At 39.5% G+C, this 18,080-nt stretch overlaps 1 protein-coding gene across 1 annotated transcript in view; it reads right to left on the minus strand.

Moving 5' to 3' along the window:
• Positions 1-2,031: 2,031 nt before the first annotated feature.
• The window catches only part of LOC123363271 (CD99 antigen-like), a 38,205-nt gene continuing 22,156 nt past the window's right edge, over positions 2,032-18,080 (minus strand). The window contains exons 4-9 of the mRNA XM_045004142.1: positions 14,142-14,186; positions 13,159-13,212; positions 10,804-10,842; positions 10,162-10,272; positions 6,680-6,736; positions 2,032-4,496 (exon numbers count right to left, since the gene is read on the minus strand). Coding sequence (XP_044860077.1) covers positions 4,471-4,496; positions 6,680-6,736; positions 10,162-10,272; positions 10,804-10,842; positions 13,159-13,212; positions 14,142-14,186 — 332 coding nt within the window. The 3' untranslated portion in view covers positions 2,032-4,470. The remainder of the gene's footprint in view (positions 4,497-6,679; positions 6,737-10,161; positions 10,273-10,803; positions 10,843-13,158; positions 13,213-14,141; positions 14,187-18,080) is intronic.

Raw genomic sequence — 18,080 nt, forward strand, 5'->3', positions numbered from 1 at the left:
TTAAAAAATAAAATGTAATTCAGTTCACAGTGGTTGCACCGACCCATGTTATAGCTGAAAGTTTTACATTAAAAGTGATGTTCAGAAACATTTAAACGAGGCAGTTTTTAAAATAAGGGGAGTTATGGGGTTAAAAAAAAAAAAGAGTAGTCATGGGTCAAAAATACTATTTTCCAAAAGTGTCTGTGCCCTTCAAATTGTCATGCTGTTCAGTTCTTGTGGATGCTAATGGGATAAAAGCACTAGGCATCAATGCCAGTGTGTGAAAACCCTGTTAAATTATTATCCTAAAGTGTTTCTTTGACTAGATGGGCCAACTGGGCTTTCCTGTTTGATATTACAATAGCCTGGTGCTAACTGATCACAAACTCATGCTAGTAAAGCAAGAGAGATTATGGGATAATATCTTCATGTAAGAGAAGGATTGGGCATATTAAGATAACATGGATATAATGCAGCCAGGTGGTTAGCCAGAGTGAAACAGTAAGAGGGTGAAGACTTGGGGGAGGTCAGAGAGATAGATCATATAGTTTCTTGCATCCCAACATTTTTTTCATCTCTGGATAGTTTAATGATAATTAAACTTTTGTTGCAGTATTGAAGATCTCTTGCAAGGTTGAACTGGCAATTGCTTTGGCTAGGAGAGGAGATGCTTGAGGGAGCTGAAGACTGGTACTCCATCCTCAGGTACCAGACTGATTAAAACCCAATATAGAAATTAGATGGGGATTTAAAGTAGGGTATGAGACAAGCCATTAAGCAGGGAAACAAATGGTCAAGTGCGAAGCATTCTGAAGGACAGGTGGGTGGTGTTTAATGCTAGTTTTACTCTTTTTGATGTTAAAAGCTTAGCCTGCAGAATTACTTTGATAGTGGGAAACTTAAGCACTATGGCTAAAATTTGCAAAACTAAGTGACTATATTTAGGTGCTTTCTTTCAGCCACTCAAGTTTGAAAATTTTGACCTAACAGCTTTATGGGGGCCATGTAGGAACACTTGTTCCCACAGTCACCTTGTGGCTGACAGGGACCTCTATCATGACATCAGCTCCTTGCTCATACATTACAGAATGGCATCAGGGAGTTTTCAAGCCTTCAAGGGTTTGGGGTTTTTGTTTTTTGTTTTTTTGCCTTGCCTCTCTGGCTGTCAATAGTGACACTGAGACATTCCAGTAGTATCACAAATATGCAATGTGCCACATTTCTTCCCTATCCCATACTTCTAGTCCGTAAAGCCACAAACCAAACAAGCACATGGCAGTGTGTGGGATGGAGCAGGGTGCAAAAAAATAAAAAATCAGCTTTAAGACAGTCACAGATTTTCCATTCAAATAGTGCTATATAATGCAGCTGAAATTGTGATAGAATAGTCTTCTCTGTGCTTGAATTTCACATATCAGTTTGCAGCCTCCAAAGCTGAGGTATTCGGTAAGTTTACTGTTGTTAAAACAATATTACTTGGAACCCCTCCCATATTGTTTTCACTCATTTCAGTTTCAATGAACTCCTCACTCAGAGGCTGGGATTAAAAGTGGTACAGGTATCATTGCAGTAACTACTGCTAGGAGGAGCTACAATGGCATTAGGATGGAGAACATCTTCAACTTGGATAGGCAAAACTGATATAATCCACTCATCTTTGTTTACCTAACTGGAAACACAGAAACAATGTCATTCTACGCAAACCTACCAAAATTTGAGTGCATATGAATCAGCCGTTGTACAAAAAAGAAAACCACAAATCACATCCTGCAGTCTCTTCTCCAATATGTTGCACACTAGACAGTAAAAACAGGCTAGTACTTTTTTTCACTGTTTACTTAAAATTACACACGTATTCTAGTACGCTTAGATGTTTTCAAAATAAATCTGAACTCTTTAGGACAAAAGGTAAACTAACAAGTTTGTAGACCACTCCCATCTTGCTTCCAACTTCTTTTTTTCTAGAACATCCAAACACAGATGTAGAGTTAACATTGTTTTCAGCTCAAAGAAATAAATGGGAGTCCATTTTAAGATACTTAACCAAAGTAACTTTACAAATGTTTATTTAAAAAAGGCACAATGTTAATAGTCTAAGATTTTAATGACTAATTCTTAAAAGGTCTGAGAAATCTAAAGAAGGATCCACAATCGTAATGAATTGAAAGCTTGTTTAAAGAATCCCAGCTATTGGCATGTTTCAATGTGCTTGACACTTGACAATGATACATATGTAATACATTTGTTGGTGAAGGTCAGCAAGGCATTTCATTAGTTTAATGATTACAGTCAAAGAATCTCACCTACAATATAGTAACTTTTCCATCAATAACACACTTGCATGTTTTAACATTTTCATCCAGGAAAAAAACAGAGTAATGGGGCAAACTGGTTTACTGATTTTCATAATTTAAAAAAAAAATCCATTTAAAGCTCTTTGTCATCAACTTCCTAAAATAAACATGTACATGTTCTCTTTAAAATGAGTTCTCTTTATATGCATTAATATTTGAATGAACAGATTTGCAGGTTTTGGCAGGAAAAAAAAGTCTGCGCTAGTCCAAATTATAACTTTATGTAAAAAGCTTCATTTGTTTACTATCTGAATTACTGTAATTCTCCAGATTCTCACCTATACACTTACCAGATGCACTTTTAAGTAAAATTGTCACACAGTGTTTTGTAAAATTGCACAAAAACTGAAGTTATATTACAAACAAAATCTCCTTGGTACAGCTGGTCAAACTATTCATTGTAACCAGTATTAGTTACAAATCTAAGCCCCAGTCCTTCAATTGACAGCATGTAAGCAGACTGCAGTGCTTGAATGGGGCACCACTGACTTTACTGGGTATCCATACAAGTGCAGCAGCCCCTGTATGCTATTAGCTGCAGGACTGAGGCTCTTTTCTGCTGTCAGTCCTTCATGAACCTAACAGAGGTCCTCAAATGCATTTGTTATTCACAAGCATTTGCTGAATCGTGTGCAGAGTAATTTTTAGGAACTCCCTTTAGAGGAGGGTGAGCAGATGTCCCGTTTTTAAAAGGACAGTCACGTTTTTTTGGGACTTTTTCTTATATAGGCGCCTATTACCCCCCACCCCGGTCCCATTTTTTCACAGTTGCTATCTGGTCACCCTAGTTTAGAGTGCTCTTGATTATCCACAGTGCAGAGTTACCACATAAGTTAGTTGTATTGTTTCTGCTTTCTGACTGGATCATAAACCTTTCAAAACTGAAACTATAAATAATGACCTTCTGTTAAAACTTTCAGGTGAGCAGTCATGGAAATGTCTGTCAGTCCCAAATTGCATACAAATTAATTCCTGTTTGAATTCTCACGAACACCAGAAAGACACACCCAGCCAAATGAAAAGCAGCCAATGTAGGGTTCTGATTTGTAAGTCAGGCTTTTCCTTTTTTGATCAATTCTATTTTAGTTAATCGGTATGAAAAGCAACTTTGAGACTCTGGGGGATGCACTGAAGCACATCGGGGCTTTCTGGATCTGTACCAGACAGACATAGTGAAGAAAAATGAAAAAAAAAGAAACTTTTTTTTTCCTTAAAGGACAGATGTAAGTACCTCCTTCCTGCTAAGCTGACCCATGCAGCTACACAGGCAACACTATTGTCAAATACACACACACACACACTCATTTGGTCAAATATTTCAGATGACATGGCTAATTTTTTAAGCTATGTAACAGTTGTATTCAGGTGCCCACAAAATGTAACATTTACTAGAACTTTTTTTTTTTAAACTTCACTTTCAAGTGAACTAAATTGAGTAATCTGCAGCACAAAGCAGTGAGCCTCTCAATTCAGGTCAACAGAGTTGGGCTCTTGGGACTCGCGCTACCGCACTAAAAATAGCTGGGTAGACGTCGCAGCGTGGGCGGGAGCTCCGGCTTTGGAGCCCACCCACCTCTCTAAGCTTCAGAGCCCGAGCTGCAACGTCAAAGCACTGCCTCCACTGCTATTTTTAAGAGCACTAGCATGAGCCTTGCTAGCCGCAGTCTGTCAGCCCAGAGTGGGAGGCTCCCTGATGTGGGTTGTGTAGATATACCCATACAATGCTACAAGGTTAGAGCTGTGTCAAAGTAATGATACATTAACAGATCTACTGATTTTTTTTGAAGGGGTAAGGAAGAGGGGCTAGCCAGAATAGTAGTCAGTTCAGATATACACCAGCGACAGTTCTTGCCACAAAAGCAGAGTTGAGAATTAAAAGGCACAAGTTGTTTCAGAACATCACTATTTTAAGGCCAATTGTCAGTGGGCAACACTGGGCTAACCACAGAAAAAATGCTCAGGTATTTGAAAACATCTCTCCCATCCTTTCCAAGGATATTTCAACAGGACTACATTTTTTTCATACAATTTTGAAACTCAAGCCCCTGCTGTTTACATTGTGGTTTTTTCAGGCAGATATGCAGGTTTTCTATCCAGTTTTGCTCATCTTTTCTTCACCTTGAGTTTCCCTGGATTACTTCTGCAGAAGTGTTCGTTGAACTGAAAAAAAGAAAAAGAAACAAATATACAAACGAAATAACCAAATCAAGCTTAGTACAATTCTCTATCAATATAGCAGAATCCAACTTGTAGAACAGTGTTTCTGTTAAAAGTGTGAACACTCTAGTCTTAGTAAATAAATGGGCATTTGATATTGTGGAGTGGGCTGAGGCCTGATCTGTCTGTAAGCAGAATTCTGCTTGCAAAAAACGAGGTGGCTGCATGTTTTTGCACCCACAAGTAACGCAAAGACATAAATTTTAGTGACATATATGGCTACCTCATTTACATCTGCAGTCAAGTATTCAGAAATACAACTTCTAAGAACTGCCCCTACAATTCACTGTGGATGCAAAAAAAAAAAAAAAAAAAAAAGAGGATACTTTTGCAGGCACAAATTGTGTCTACAAGAGTGATTTTGGGTCATGGGAAGTTTAGCCTTATCTATGCAATATGCAGTTATAGTATATATAATATGCAGTTATAGTAAACTCAGACTGGAATGTAACATGCTTGCATATGCATCTAGGAGAAAATGGTCAGATTTCAATGTATACAAAATGTTTTGGTTTTGTGGGGTTTAATTAAACCCCTAAAAAAAAAATCACTAATTTTATAACAATTGTGACAAATCACGACCAAGTTCAGGAATCCTAAACTAAGTTTAAACTTTCAACCTACTCTGTCTATAACTCATATATGAAGCTGAATTTTGCAGAGCTCTTACAGTATTATATTTATCTAGATTACAATGATAACCTAATCCAGGACCATATAAAGTATATTTCACTATGGGCAAAGGGATAGGATACAGTGTTAAACTAAAATCTAATGAATATCTAGACATTTTAAATCTGCTCTTCTCTTCAGCTAATATAACCAGATTAATTTTAAAAGGACTAGAATTAATATCTGTATTTAAACTATTTGTCTGAATATCGCAGGTTTGAGGTGGATATTCAGAACTAACTGCGCTCTCGACTTCAGGAAGCAGTTGGAGAAAAAAGCACTTGCTTTATAGTTTTATAAAATAATTGATAATGTATTACAGAAAAGTTTATACAAGAGATCTTGAACCATCTAACAAGTCTGTGGGGACAAACTGACTGCATTGGAGTAATAAGGCAGGTAACTCGTTGCCCAGATTTAAAAGGTAGAAAAGGCCTAGTTCTGCTCGGACACTGGTTTTAAACTAAGCACACAGGAGGACATAGTAACCTACACTCTTGTGAGAGGCTCAACTTTATTTTTTTAAACATATCGTACATGCAGAATCCTCTCCAAAACTTCAGTGCCTGGCTGAGTACTCCCATTCATCCCTTCATTAGTCAGTCAGAAGGGGTGAAACTGACACAAGCCCAGTTTGTTTTCTGGCTGTCACCTATACCACTTCAACAATTCCTATATCCAAATTTATCTAGGGTTTCCTGGAGCCAGGTTTCCTACTCTGGCAACAAATCAATTTCCCTAGCCAATCATTTTAAACAGCCATGTCTGCATTGCACTATGGAGTTGGAGCTACTTGAAAAAAACTCCTAGCAGTCATGATCAGACCCAAAAAAAAAAAAAAGTTTGCTCTTTTATGCTTCTCTTTTATAAAAGATTCTTTGTGGTGCACAACAGTATACTAGTCAGTTTAATTTTCCCTGCCTCCAGCTTGCTTTTATGTAACTGCATCTTTGTTCAAATACCATTAACCTTTTATTAATGCCAACTCTGGGAGAGCTTTATTGGTCTAGTGTCACACAGCACAGCTATGGCTCCAGTCAGACTCCCAACACATCCCACTAAACACACCAGACAGCTACCATTCCATATCATTTTTCAAATAATTGATTTAAAGTAGCAGCTTTGTGTTCTTTTGGTTCACAATTATGATACCCATTTACATTCCCACTACTTCCTTACACATTTTAATATTTCACCATAAAGAAAAAATGCAAAAAAAAAAAAAAGGGGGTTAGTAATTTGCTTTAGTTCTACATTTTTACCATCTAATATAAATTAAACTCAATTTGAAACTTGTTTCAGTCCAAAATTAGTTTCTCTAGCAGTTATAAACACTTGGCTACAAGAATGTATAGTGCAAGTGATAAGTCTCTCTAAGAGATTAATTTCTGTGATGCAAGTCCACAGAGATTCCTGCCAAAAATTCTGCTCTTCCCTCCAGATCCTTTTCTTACCAGGTGGCTCTGCATGTGCTCCTTGCTGACTTTCCATATTAACATTCTCTTGATCTCCTGAGATACAAACATAAACACTGTAAGACATCAGACATTTGTATTATTTGCATTTCCCTAAGACCGGCAATGGCAGATACAAGAGCAAACATTGTTATACCAATAAAAACTAGCAGGATCTTATTAAAGGGGAAAAGACATTTGTCACATTTATTGTAAATATCATAATAAAAGAGAAGATAACAGCAAACAACGTTGTTTGGCTACTTATTCCTATGATTACTTATATATATATCCATTCACACAATCATTCATACAAGTTCTGTGTAGATATTATAGTTACCAGCCTAAAGTTGCTTGTGACAGAATACTGGCCAGGTATCCTGTACACAAGAGTGGAGCCGAGTCCAGGTCAGGTGCACCTGATGCTCCTAGAGGCTGGCAGCAGAACTATTGACTCAAAGTCCTTATTCTCCAGAGTTCAGTTTTATAGGGATTTTTCCCTATGTTAGTTCTTCATTCTGCTGTTGCTCGATCAATCAGCAGATAGCTGGTTCCATTCTGTCCTTTGTTTCCTTTGAGGTGCCGGGGTGGATTCCAGTTCGCCCTCCGGGGTCATCTGGTTGATTCCACTTGACACCTTCTTCATCTGACACTGAATTTTTCAGGCTTGGTAACTCCCTAACCATTCATTCAGTATTTAAACTAGACACTCATTCACATATACTTTTTATCTTAACCACATTTATTTTACTGTCTTCATCTTTTGGGGGTGTGAGACTCCTTGTCTTTTAACAATCAAGAAACATAAAATGGGATAAAAATGAATTAACAGAGGTGGGGGTCTCTATTTGTATACTATAATAGCCACTGTTTTGGCTTGCCGCGGTGGTTACAATGTAGTTACATAGTTTTGCCTGAGGCATAGGGTTAATTGACGGCTTGCAAGCTGAGTTAACAAAGTCAATTGGCCAGTTAGCAGCTTACAGAGTTAATTGACAGCTTGCGCAATGAGTTAACAAGGTGCTGAGTCAATTAATCAGTTAACAGCCGCCATTTACAAAGCAAAGTAGTGACTTCAAAGTTTCACTTAGCAAACAGGCACTTAGAGTTAATTGACGTTTAAAAAGTTTTGTACAAAGTATCTCCTTGAGCAGGCTTCGCTCAGACACAGCTATTTCTAACAATAAATCCTTACAAATTTACTTTTAACATAAACCTTATACAGCTATTTTTAACAATAAATCCACACAAACTTACTTCTAACATCAACCTTATACAGTTATCAATAAATCATTACAAATGTACTTCTAACATAAACCTTAAGTTATAAAGTATTACTTAACACTGAATCCATAAATCATTTGTCATATAAACCATGTGTAATGTAAACCTTCTTTAATATCCCTACATAATGAGAGAGGCTGGGAATGCTCTGTAGCAAAGCAACTTAAAAAGGTAAGGCCTGTGAAACCACTGATGGATGGGTATAGCCTCCTTACACTGACTAGGTGGCAAAGTGATCATCCTCTGCAGAGGCTTCTCTAGACGGTGGCCACTGAAAGCATAGGGTGCGTAATTCAGAGCTTCTACAATAGCCTAGACCAGGGATCGGCAACTTTTGGCACGCAGCCCGTCAGGGAAAGCTGCTGGCGGGCCAGGACGGTTTGTTTATCTGCAGCGTTCCCAGGTTTGGCCGATCGCAGCTCCCACTGGCCGTGGTTCACCGTTCCAGGCTAATGGGGGCTGTGGGAAGCGGTGCAGGCCGAGGGATGTGCAGGCCACCCCTCCTCACAGCCCCCATTGGCCTGGAACGGTGAACCACAGCCAGTGGGAGCTGAGGTTAGCTGAACCTGGGGATGCTGCAGGTAAACAAACTGCCCGGGACTGCCAGCAGATTTCCCTGATGGGCTGCATGCCAAAGATTGCCGATCCTTGGCCTAGACAACTAAAAGAAAGAAGAATGCCACCAAGAGCAAATGAAGCATTAAGTTGCATCCAGTAATCATATTATTGCCCTTGCAAGTTATTTGGGGGAAGTTTTATGCTATGTGACATTTCACGTAGTGTCCTGGCCTTCATATCTTTGGTTTAGGAAGACAGTGAGGGAGGAGAGAGGGATAGAAACTGTAGTAAAAGGAGGCCCTGAGATATAAACCTTGGTATCAAGGCCCTGTATGAGGCTTAAGGCCTGAGCTAAAGTAATGGTCAAGACTTTGCTAACATAAAGCAAAGTTAAGCTGTGAGCCAGAGGCAGGCCCTGCTCACAGAAGCTGGCAAGGAAAGGGCTGATGCTGCAAGAAGATACGTACCTAAAAGGTACTGAACACTAGATATCAGAACATTCACATACTTGCACATTCCACACAAAAACAAGGAACAGGCTGACCCATCCCAATGACAGGGCCAAAAGGGTAATATGATGGATAGAGTTGTTTTGATCGAACCAACATATACAACGTGAGAGGTGGCACCTTACCACATAGAGGGGTTGCACCTCAATATGTCAGGAGTGATGTGTAACTTGTTTGTACCTGTGTATAAGAATGCATCCCTGGGGTGGTGTCTTTGTCCAGCCAAGGGGGCAGTGGAAAGTCCCGCCACTGACTGAGCTGAGTCCATTGCCAAGAGGCACTTTCTCATAGTATGCCCTGAGTTAGGCTAAGAAACCTACAGGGAACTGCCAATGTGTCCGAGATCGCAATAAACCTAGTCGACGTGACTTTGCATCTTACTAGACTCTGTGGTTATTGGGGGTTCTCGTCGGGTCTGCTGTGTCAGCTATCTGCGCAGAGCTGGGGCAACACACAGAGGGAACACACGCACGCAGCAGAGTGATATCAACATTGGAGAAAGCAGAGCACCACACCGGTAACACTCTGACAACAGAAACTAATGGTGGGAAGATGAACATCTCAAAAAGGAATAAACTCTCCTGTGCTGTTATTAGAAGCCTAATGTGTGGGAAACAGCTGTGTACTTAGTCTTCATAATTCACAAACTGTGGGTTAGCCTGGGCCCACTAGTGACATTACAGAGCCAAGACAGTCACTCTATTGTTCAAGTTGCAAGGCAGTTTCCACTATAAACATTCCGCTTCCCACTCCCCATTTCCTCTAATTTTTTATTTCCCCCCCAAAAAGTGTTGCTTAAACTCTCCCATATTCGCTCTTTGGCAAGTAGAGAATTTTTGGAAGCACTGAGAATCCTCAGCCCAGCTTTTTCTGAGCTATGGGATTTGGGGGGAGGAGGGGAAGGTACCCTCCTATATCTTTTTTTTTTTTTTTTTTTTTGCCAAAGCAGCTCTCAAACAGCTTAGTTTTAAGCCTCACTTAAAATACATTATTCCTTCATGATGAGTGCTAATGCATTGGGCCACTAAGACTGTGGCCTATGTTTTATATTCATTACTAAATTCCATATAAACTTTCTAATTAAGAGCTACAACAGATCACAAAGGAAAAAAAAATTAGTTAAAAACTTACCGCTTGCTTTGAAACAGAGTTTCTTCTTCTGGTAAGCAATGAAGCTAGATACTGCTCCAACAACTGCTACAACCACAGCACTTATAATTCCAGGTATCACTCCTTGAGAGGCTATAAACAAAAGATATACAAACTTCAAATGTTTCCAAACAGCACTAACATTTGAAGTAACCTTAGACATTGATTCTGCCTTCTTTTCATCGATTCTGAAGAGTCAAGCATAGATTTAGAATAGTTAATTTTTCAAGTAGTACATATTATTAAGCAGCATGAGCACATTCCATTATGGTGACTGGCATGGTATGAAGTACATTCATACAAAAATGAGTGGGCACTATGAAGTCTGGATCTAAACCTTGTGAAATGCTGTGTGCAAGGTTCACATTTTATACTCTAATAACTCACAGTTTTTGACCCATCAGAAGTGAAGTACTTAAAAAAAGGTGGCAGGAACAAAGCTGCTTGAAATAAAAATGCTAGATTTTGTATAATATTTTGAAGCTGAAAAGCACCATCGGTGCTTATTGGCACTATTAAAATTCTAAACCTGCAGGCAATAAAAGGAATGCCTAATGTTAGATATTTAACTTTTTAAAAGATGATGTACAGATACAATAGATATATGAAAATCCATGCATTTACCTGCCGCATCTTCTCCACTCTTGGGATTGGTATCTTCTCCTGTAAGAACAAATAATTTCATTGCTAGAAGGATCTTTTTAGAGAACAGCCTTATCACAATGAGAATCTGCGCTCTATGGCAATGCATCACTATCTCCGGATGCTACATTAACAAAGTCAATACAATGGAAACAGACTTCAAGTTTAAATAATAAAGAAATTACACAAACTATGTTAAAAGAATACTCAGGTTGCAAAGTCAAGCACTCAAAAGTAGGAAATGCCAGACCTAGGGTTGCCTGTGCAAACTTAATTCAGCCCCATTGGGTGTATTTATTGTGATACACTCTTTAATTACGTGATCACAGACCATTTTTTTCTACAGGACCCTGTTCCAAATGCTTAGGATAGATGGTTCCCAGGCAATGAGTAGCTAATTCAATATTTTATCTTATTCTCATGGTTCAATATAGAGTCCCCAGGCCTAATTTACTGCACACCACTAAAACTCTGCTTTAAATACAAAATTATTAGATTTCCTCATGGGGTTTTCTATGGTGATTATCACCAAATTATCTAAGTGTTCCACAAACATTAACTTAGTTTCACAACAGCTCTGTGTGGTAAGGTAGCATTAGCATCTTCATTGTACAGATGGGAAACTGGGGCTCAGAGATTAAGGATACTAATTTTGAGTGCCAGAGTATTTAACATTATATAGCACTTTCTGTGCTCCAAGCTCCACAGCTCCCACTGCTTCAGTTGCAGCTGTTAAGTGCTCAGCATCTCTCCAAATCAGGCCCTGGGGTCCCAAGCTGGGAATCTAGAAAGTGAATACAATTAGTGGCCACCCGTGAAAAGTGTGGTTTAACTCTGTGGCAGAGGCAGCAATAGAATCCAGTTCTCCTTTGCAGCATTCAACTGCCTTACCCATCAGAGACTTTTCTTTCCATTCTTGCAGTCCCCTGCCTCATTCACTACACACCTTCCAACTTCTGCAACAAGTGAGGGAGGGGTGCTATAAGTAACAGCTTTACTCATTAGGAACTCTGATTCATTCTACCAGAGTGCCACCCATCCTCTGCACTGAATGATGCAGGGATCCTATGTGATCGTGCAATTGAAGTCTATCACAGTGCACAGGTAACCTTAGTTCTGGTATTTCTTAACTTTTGAATGGTTGACTTTGCAACCTTAATATTCTTTTAACATGGTTGTATGTATAATTTCCTAGGCATTTGAAAAGCAAGCTGAAACGTAAATTCCATCAGGTGACACCACAGAGGCTGGAACCTTTAAATCCACCACACAGATCTCTGCCATTTGAGCTAATGGAGTATTGGTAGCAGTAGTAAGTTGCCATCCTCTCTCTGGATGAATCATCAGATGGTGAGGAGACACTCTTTGCCAGTGCATTTCACAGATATCTTCTGACAACTGGGAATGCTGACACTGAGGAATCTCAGGTGCTGAAGGTGTGCGCTCTAGTGGGCACAGACCCTTCTGCCCCACCCTCTCTAACATGTCCCAGTCCTGTCTCTTCCCCACACCTGACTTCTCCTCTACCCTCAAGTTCCTAGTCTCCATAGCTTGTTGTCCCAATCTATTCTTTCCCACCCCCACTCCAGCTCTTGTCCCCTCTGTTCAAGTCAGGTGGCTTCATCATCCTTGCTGCCTGGTGCCAGCACAGAGAGGATAAGAGAGAGTCTCCCTGTTCTCCGTTCTGATACCTGGCACCACAGCAGCATGTAGCAATTGGGAGCAGTAATCACAGGGAAAGTCCTGCTCACCCACTGAAGACCTTGGCTGGGCATGTTCTGTGCAGATGGGATTCTCAAGAAAATTTAACTGAGCGTTTGCAAACAGATTTTTCAAAGGCTTATCAAACTTGGCCAAATACCAGTGGGCTTTTTCCCCATGGGAACAGCAAGATGCACATTCCTGGCACCAGGGATAGTCCTATGCCAAATTTCAAGTCTCTGTCCCAAAGCAAGGCACTAGAGCTTCTCAACAGAATGGCTGGGGGATTTTTTTCCCAAAAGCACCCAAGTCCTATTTTCAGAAGGGACTTAGGCTTTTAGTAACCTAAATCTCACTGAAAGTCAATAGGACGTAAGCTCCTAAGTCACTAGACATGGTGCTGAGGTGCATTTGGAAATTTTACCCACTGTGAATGCTGAAACAAGTACCAGGAACAAAGGTGGCAGGAACAAAGTACATAATGGTTAAATTGGAAGATATCAATTTCAATGCCTCAGAGAGACCAGGACAAAATCTAGCATTCCTAACTCATTTTAACCAGCTTGTGACACACAAGTCTTAGGCAAAAACGAGATAGCAACGGGTTTCACTGTGAAGTGTTGGACGTTATCTTACCCCTTTTTTCTGGTGGAAGTTTACCATCAACTAAGTCTTCATCCTTAAAGTTGCCTGTAAGAGTAAATAAAATGGTTATCCTTCCTTTTTAAGTGTTTATACCTGATATTGACTGTTCCTTTAAACTATCATGACATGTTCATCCTTGTTCTCTTAACCCCTTTTTAGCTTCTATAAGCTGATAGGAAACTTGAGCCACCTGAAAAATAACTATTGGAATACATGTGTCATACATTTATCCAGGACATGCTGAAAACTATGTTTTACTTCATACATGACAAAATCCAAGGTTTAAGGCAGACTCTCAAAAACAAACTTAGTGCAATGCCACAACTACTCTCCTCCACTGGTTTGTCTCTCACCCACAAAGGTCTATTAAAAATTCAGATATATTATCAGAGTTTCAAAATACAAACAACTTTAGGAGTTTATTTGTGATTTCCATAGAGCAGATTCCATATTAACACAAAATAGAGCAGACTCCAGGTTAACACAAAGTAGTTTCAAAATGTGCATATGACATACTAAAAACAACCTTTCTACCAATTAGCAAGTTTGGTCAGAACAGCACTAGGACCTTGCAGTTCCCATTGACTTGAATGAAATCTGTGGGAGCTCATCCTGTCAAGGTCGGGAGAGGATAAATCAGATCACTTATTTAGGTGCCTTGCTTTAGGCACTCAAATGCAAATATTGACCTATGCTCACCCTTTTTCTTTTTAAAAAATGAAAACAAAGGAAACTGACTCTCTGCCATTTATTACCTTGCATGATTTGTTTGCAAAATCAAGCATTTTCTCTTAGTTCTCAACTTTTCTTTCATCATGTCTAAGTTCATCAAGTTCATTATTTGCATAATCAGAAGTAAATGCCTTGATGTACCAAATCATTTAAAGATGAATGGTTCGTTTAAAAAGAAGTCAATAAAATGATCTGAGTATGATGGCTGACAAATGCTATTTAAAACATTTAAAAATTCTTACCACCAGTATTGTCCTTGCTTCCAGGCTGAGGTTTTGGGCGGTCATCTACCGACAAATATTGTTAGGGGAAAAAGAGTTAAAATTGCAAATGAGTAAAGTGCAGAAACAAGCTGAATAATCTATACCCACCTTTCCCATGTTTCTCTGTCTTCCTCCCCTCACCACTACAAAGCCCCTCCATAAGTTATGTTTACTAATATTATGGCAGCTGACTTCATCCACTGTGTTCAAGATTGTAAATAAGAATCTCTTGAGAACCCTTCTATTTCCAACTATACCACCTCATTTCGATTGTTTGTCTGAAGTTTAGGGCTTGCTCCCGCTTCCACTGAAGTCAATAGCAAAACTCCCATTGAATAGAATGGGAAGCAGGCCTGGGCACTAAAGTGGAATTTTTAAAACTAGGTAGCTAGCATCAAGTATGCGTCAACTTTAAGACTATGGAACTGAATTTATTTCAGTCTGGCAGCTTTATAGATCTCAGTCTAAAAAAAAAGTATCAATCCACATGAAGAAGAAAATCGGTTCATTTTGAGTTCACTCTAGTTATGAACACTTAAAATTAGCAAGACCCCAAGACAACCCCATCTCATTTTATTTATATATACACACAGCAATAAATGCATATGGAAGCGTGTACTTTGCATACAACTTACATACACAGTTGAGTATACAAACATGCAATTAACTAACAAAGACCACCAGTTCATCTGTTCTGACTGGCAATTCTATAAAAATGAAGACTTTTTTTTTTTCATTTAGAAGAAACAGTAAAAGAAAAAAGGAAACAAATAAATATGGTGATTTACTTTGCCACTCCAATGCATTAAAATGTCATGAAATTTGAACAGTAAGGTTGAGCATTTTGATGTAGCGATAATTAAAGATTTAACGTCACAAGTGTATCCAATATCCTAGAAAACCATGATGTATATAACCTGAGCAGCTTTTCACATAAAGAGCCTGCATCCTAACCAGGCAATAAACTTTACAGATTTCCAAACTTGCATATAATTGGCCAAGATCCTTCAAACAGGCATTATGGCCTTGTATAATGCCATGCCGCTTCTATGACTAAATAAACTAAAAGAACAAACATTGTTACAGTTCTGGAATTCTGTGCCCTTTGTTAGTTCCCACAGACAAGCGTCCCCCTTCCCAACAATTGCCAGTAATGCTGAAGCACAGCAATGCTAGTGTGATACCAGCTTTTACGGGTGTTGTTCAGCAATTTAAAAAGTTAACATACACTACCTGCCAAACTATGTTCCACTTCACTAGTGAGAGTGTGGCAAGGATACTGCAGTTTGCTAACAGTTTGATCATGTGACTTAGCTGAAATACATTAAAGACTTTGCAAAGAGATTATCCCTGAGGAAAGGGAAAGGCTTCCTTTCTGACAACAGACTCCCACTTCCTGGCATAAAGAGCATCTTTTTTTCCCCTTCTTTCTAGGGAGTGATTAGAAAGGTAATATTTTCAAATTACAACCACTTCTAGGAATGGTATATTAGTCAATTAGTGTTATCTAGTGAAAATAAGGTGATGAAACATCCCCAAAGTCAACTAATCAAAAGCCATTTGGAAAAACAAAAAACCCAAAGCCATTAATGCACTCAAACGTGGCCTCTAACTCAACAGCAGAAACTCATGGATCCTCAATACCAAATTCTACTACATCAATTTCTGTGCGTCGCACTGACCTCACTTTAATCAAATCCCTCTTGATATTCACTTCTTCCAGTAGTCCTACAAGCTCTAACTCACCTCAATATAATGCCATCATCACCTCTATTTTAAAAAGCCATGAAATTGTTCCTTGGATATCTTTTAGACCTGATCTTGCAACGAGCTCTGCCCAGGCAACCCCCAGGGCCCACTGCAGACCACTCTAATTATGAAGGCTTCAGTATACAAAATATGCAGGTTAACATTCCATGGTTCTACTTACTAGGATTCCCTACTTACCTCTGAGGATCCCCCTTCCATTTAGCAAAATGGGATGAGCAGGGTGGTCACAGCCACAAGGTTTGCCCGCAACCCATGTACTAGGCTCTAACAACTCAGAATAATAATACCCAGCTCTTATATAGCATTTTTCATGAGCAGACCTCAAAGTGCTTTACAAAGGAGCAAGCTCTCAGATTCCTCATCTGTAGAATGGGGATAATGACACAGATGTCCTTGGCAAGGCACTTTTAAGGTCTACTGATGACAAGCGATATACAAGACTTACGTATTTATTATGCATTGTTATAGTCTAATTCATGGGTTGCGAGCAAGTCCTAGGGCTATGACCATCCTGCTCGTCCCATTTTGCTAGCTAGTACAAAACCCCAATGCGGCTGCATGTGCATTTGTTTTTAAGAGACTGCTTTGAATTGAGTTTTTTTAATTCACTGACAAATCTAAATGCACATTCTGAAGGCTCTAATTATTGTTTTCCTGATTATGGACTAGATCATGATTAACAGCTAGTCTTGAGCAAAGGACAGCGTGCTGTTGCACTGCCCCCAAAGAAGCAAAAGAGGGAGATTGTGACTCAGTCTCAGTGTCCCTCCTGGTTTCCCCCTTGACTCCAGGGAGACAGTAACTGCACTATATTTGTTGCAGCATATATCCCCAGCACAGCTATGCCAACAAGCACATTGAGGGTGAAGCCTATATTCTGCCCCTCTCACCCACCTGTGTGAGGGGGAGAAGTAGTAGCTCTGGGTAGCCTGCTTTCCCTACTATCTGCAATGCATGTAGCCAGCAAAAGGGTGTTAGGGTGTCCTTATGCTCTCATTCCACCATGCTAGTTAAGCCACAATTTAACCCGTAGATATAGTAAAATATAATTTCAATGTGGTGGTTCAGCAGATGTCAGAGACAAATGTGTTCCTGCAGACTGAGGTATGTATGACATCACCAAAAGATTTGTCAGCCAATAACTCAGTTTTGCCATGACACTGCCTAAAGCCTAAGAGAGTCATTATTACAGTAACTCCTCACTTAACATGTAATCATGTTCCTGAAAAATGCTACTTTTAAGTGAAACCATGTTAAGCTAAACCAATTTCCCCATAAGAATTAATGTAAATGGGGGGGTTAGGTTTCAGGAAAAAAAAATTCATATATATATTTATACACACACACACACACACGCACAGTGTAAGTTTTAAACAAACAATTTAATACTGTACACAGCAATGATGATTGTGACGCTTGGTTGAGGTGGTGGAGTCAGAGGGTGGAAGAGGTCGAGATATTTCCCAGGGAATGCCTTACTGCTAAATGATGCCTGGTTAGGATGCAGGCTCTTTATATGAAAAGGTTATACATCATGGTTTTCTAGGATATTGGATACACTTGTGAAGTTAAATCTTTAATTATCACTAAATCAAAATGCTCAACCTTACTGTTCAAATTTCATGACATTTTAGGGTATTGGAGTGGCAAAGTAAATTACCATACTTATTTATCTCCTTTTTTCTTTTACTGTTTCTTGTAAATGAAAAAAATTATGCTAAATGATGAACTAGCACTTGGCTGAGCCCTCAAGGGTTAACACATTGTTGTTAATGTAGCCTCACACTCTACAAGGCAGCACGAATAGAGGGAGGAGACACAATAGCAATGCTGAAACTGAACATGATGATGAACCCATTCTATCCCACTGGAGCGCACCACTCTCTCCACTTTCCAAAGTGATAGGGGGCGGGGGGTGTGGTGTGTGTGTGTGTGTGTGTGTGTGAGAGAGAGAGACAGACAGAGACACACACCGTGTGTGTGTGTGAGAGAGAGAGACCCGCATTGCCCCTTTAAGTATGTTTACCCCACTCTAAGTACACTGCCTTTTTAAGCAGATCAGCAAGTTGAGACAGCAGTTCCCTCTGTCCTGAGCCCCTGCTTTGTGGAGATGGGGTACAGGAGCAGGGGGAGGGGGACTCCCTGACA

Source organism: Mauremys mutica, chromosome 1 (assembly GCF_020497125.1).
Source record: "Mauremys mutica isolate MM-2020 ecotype Southern chromosome 1, ASM2049712v1, whole genome shotgun sequence".
NCBI classification, from domain to species: Eukaryota; Metazoa; Chordata; order Testudines; family Geoemydidae; genus Mauremys; species Mauremys mutica.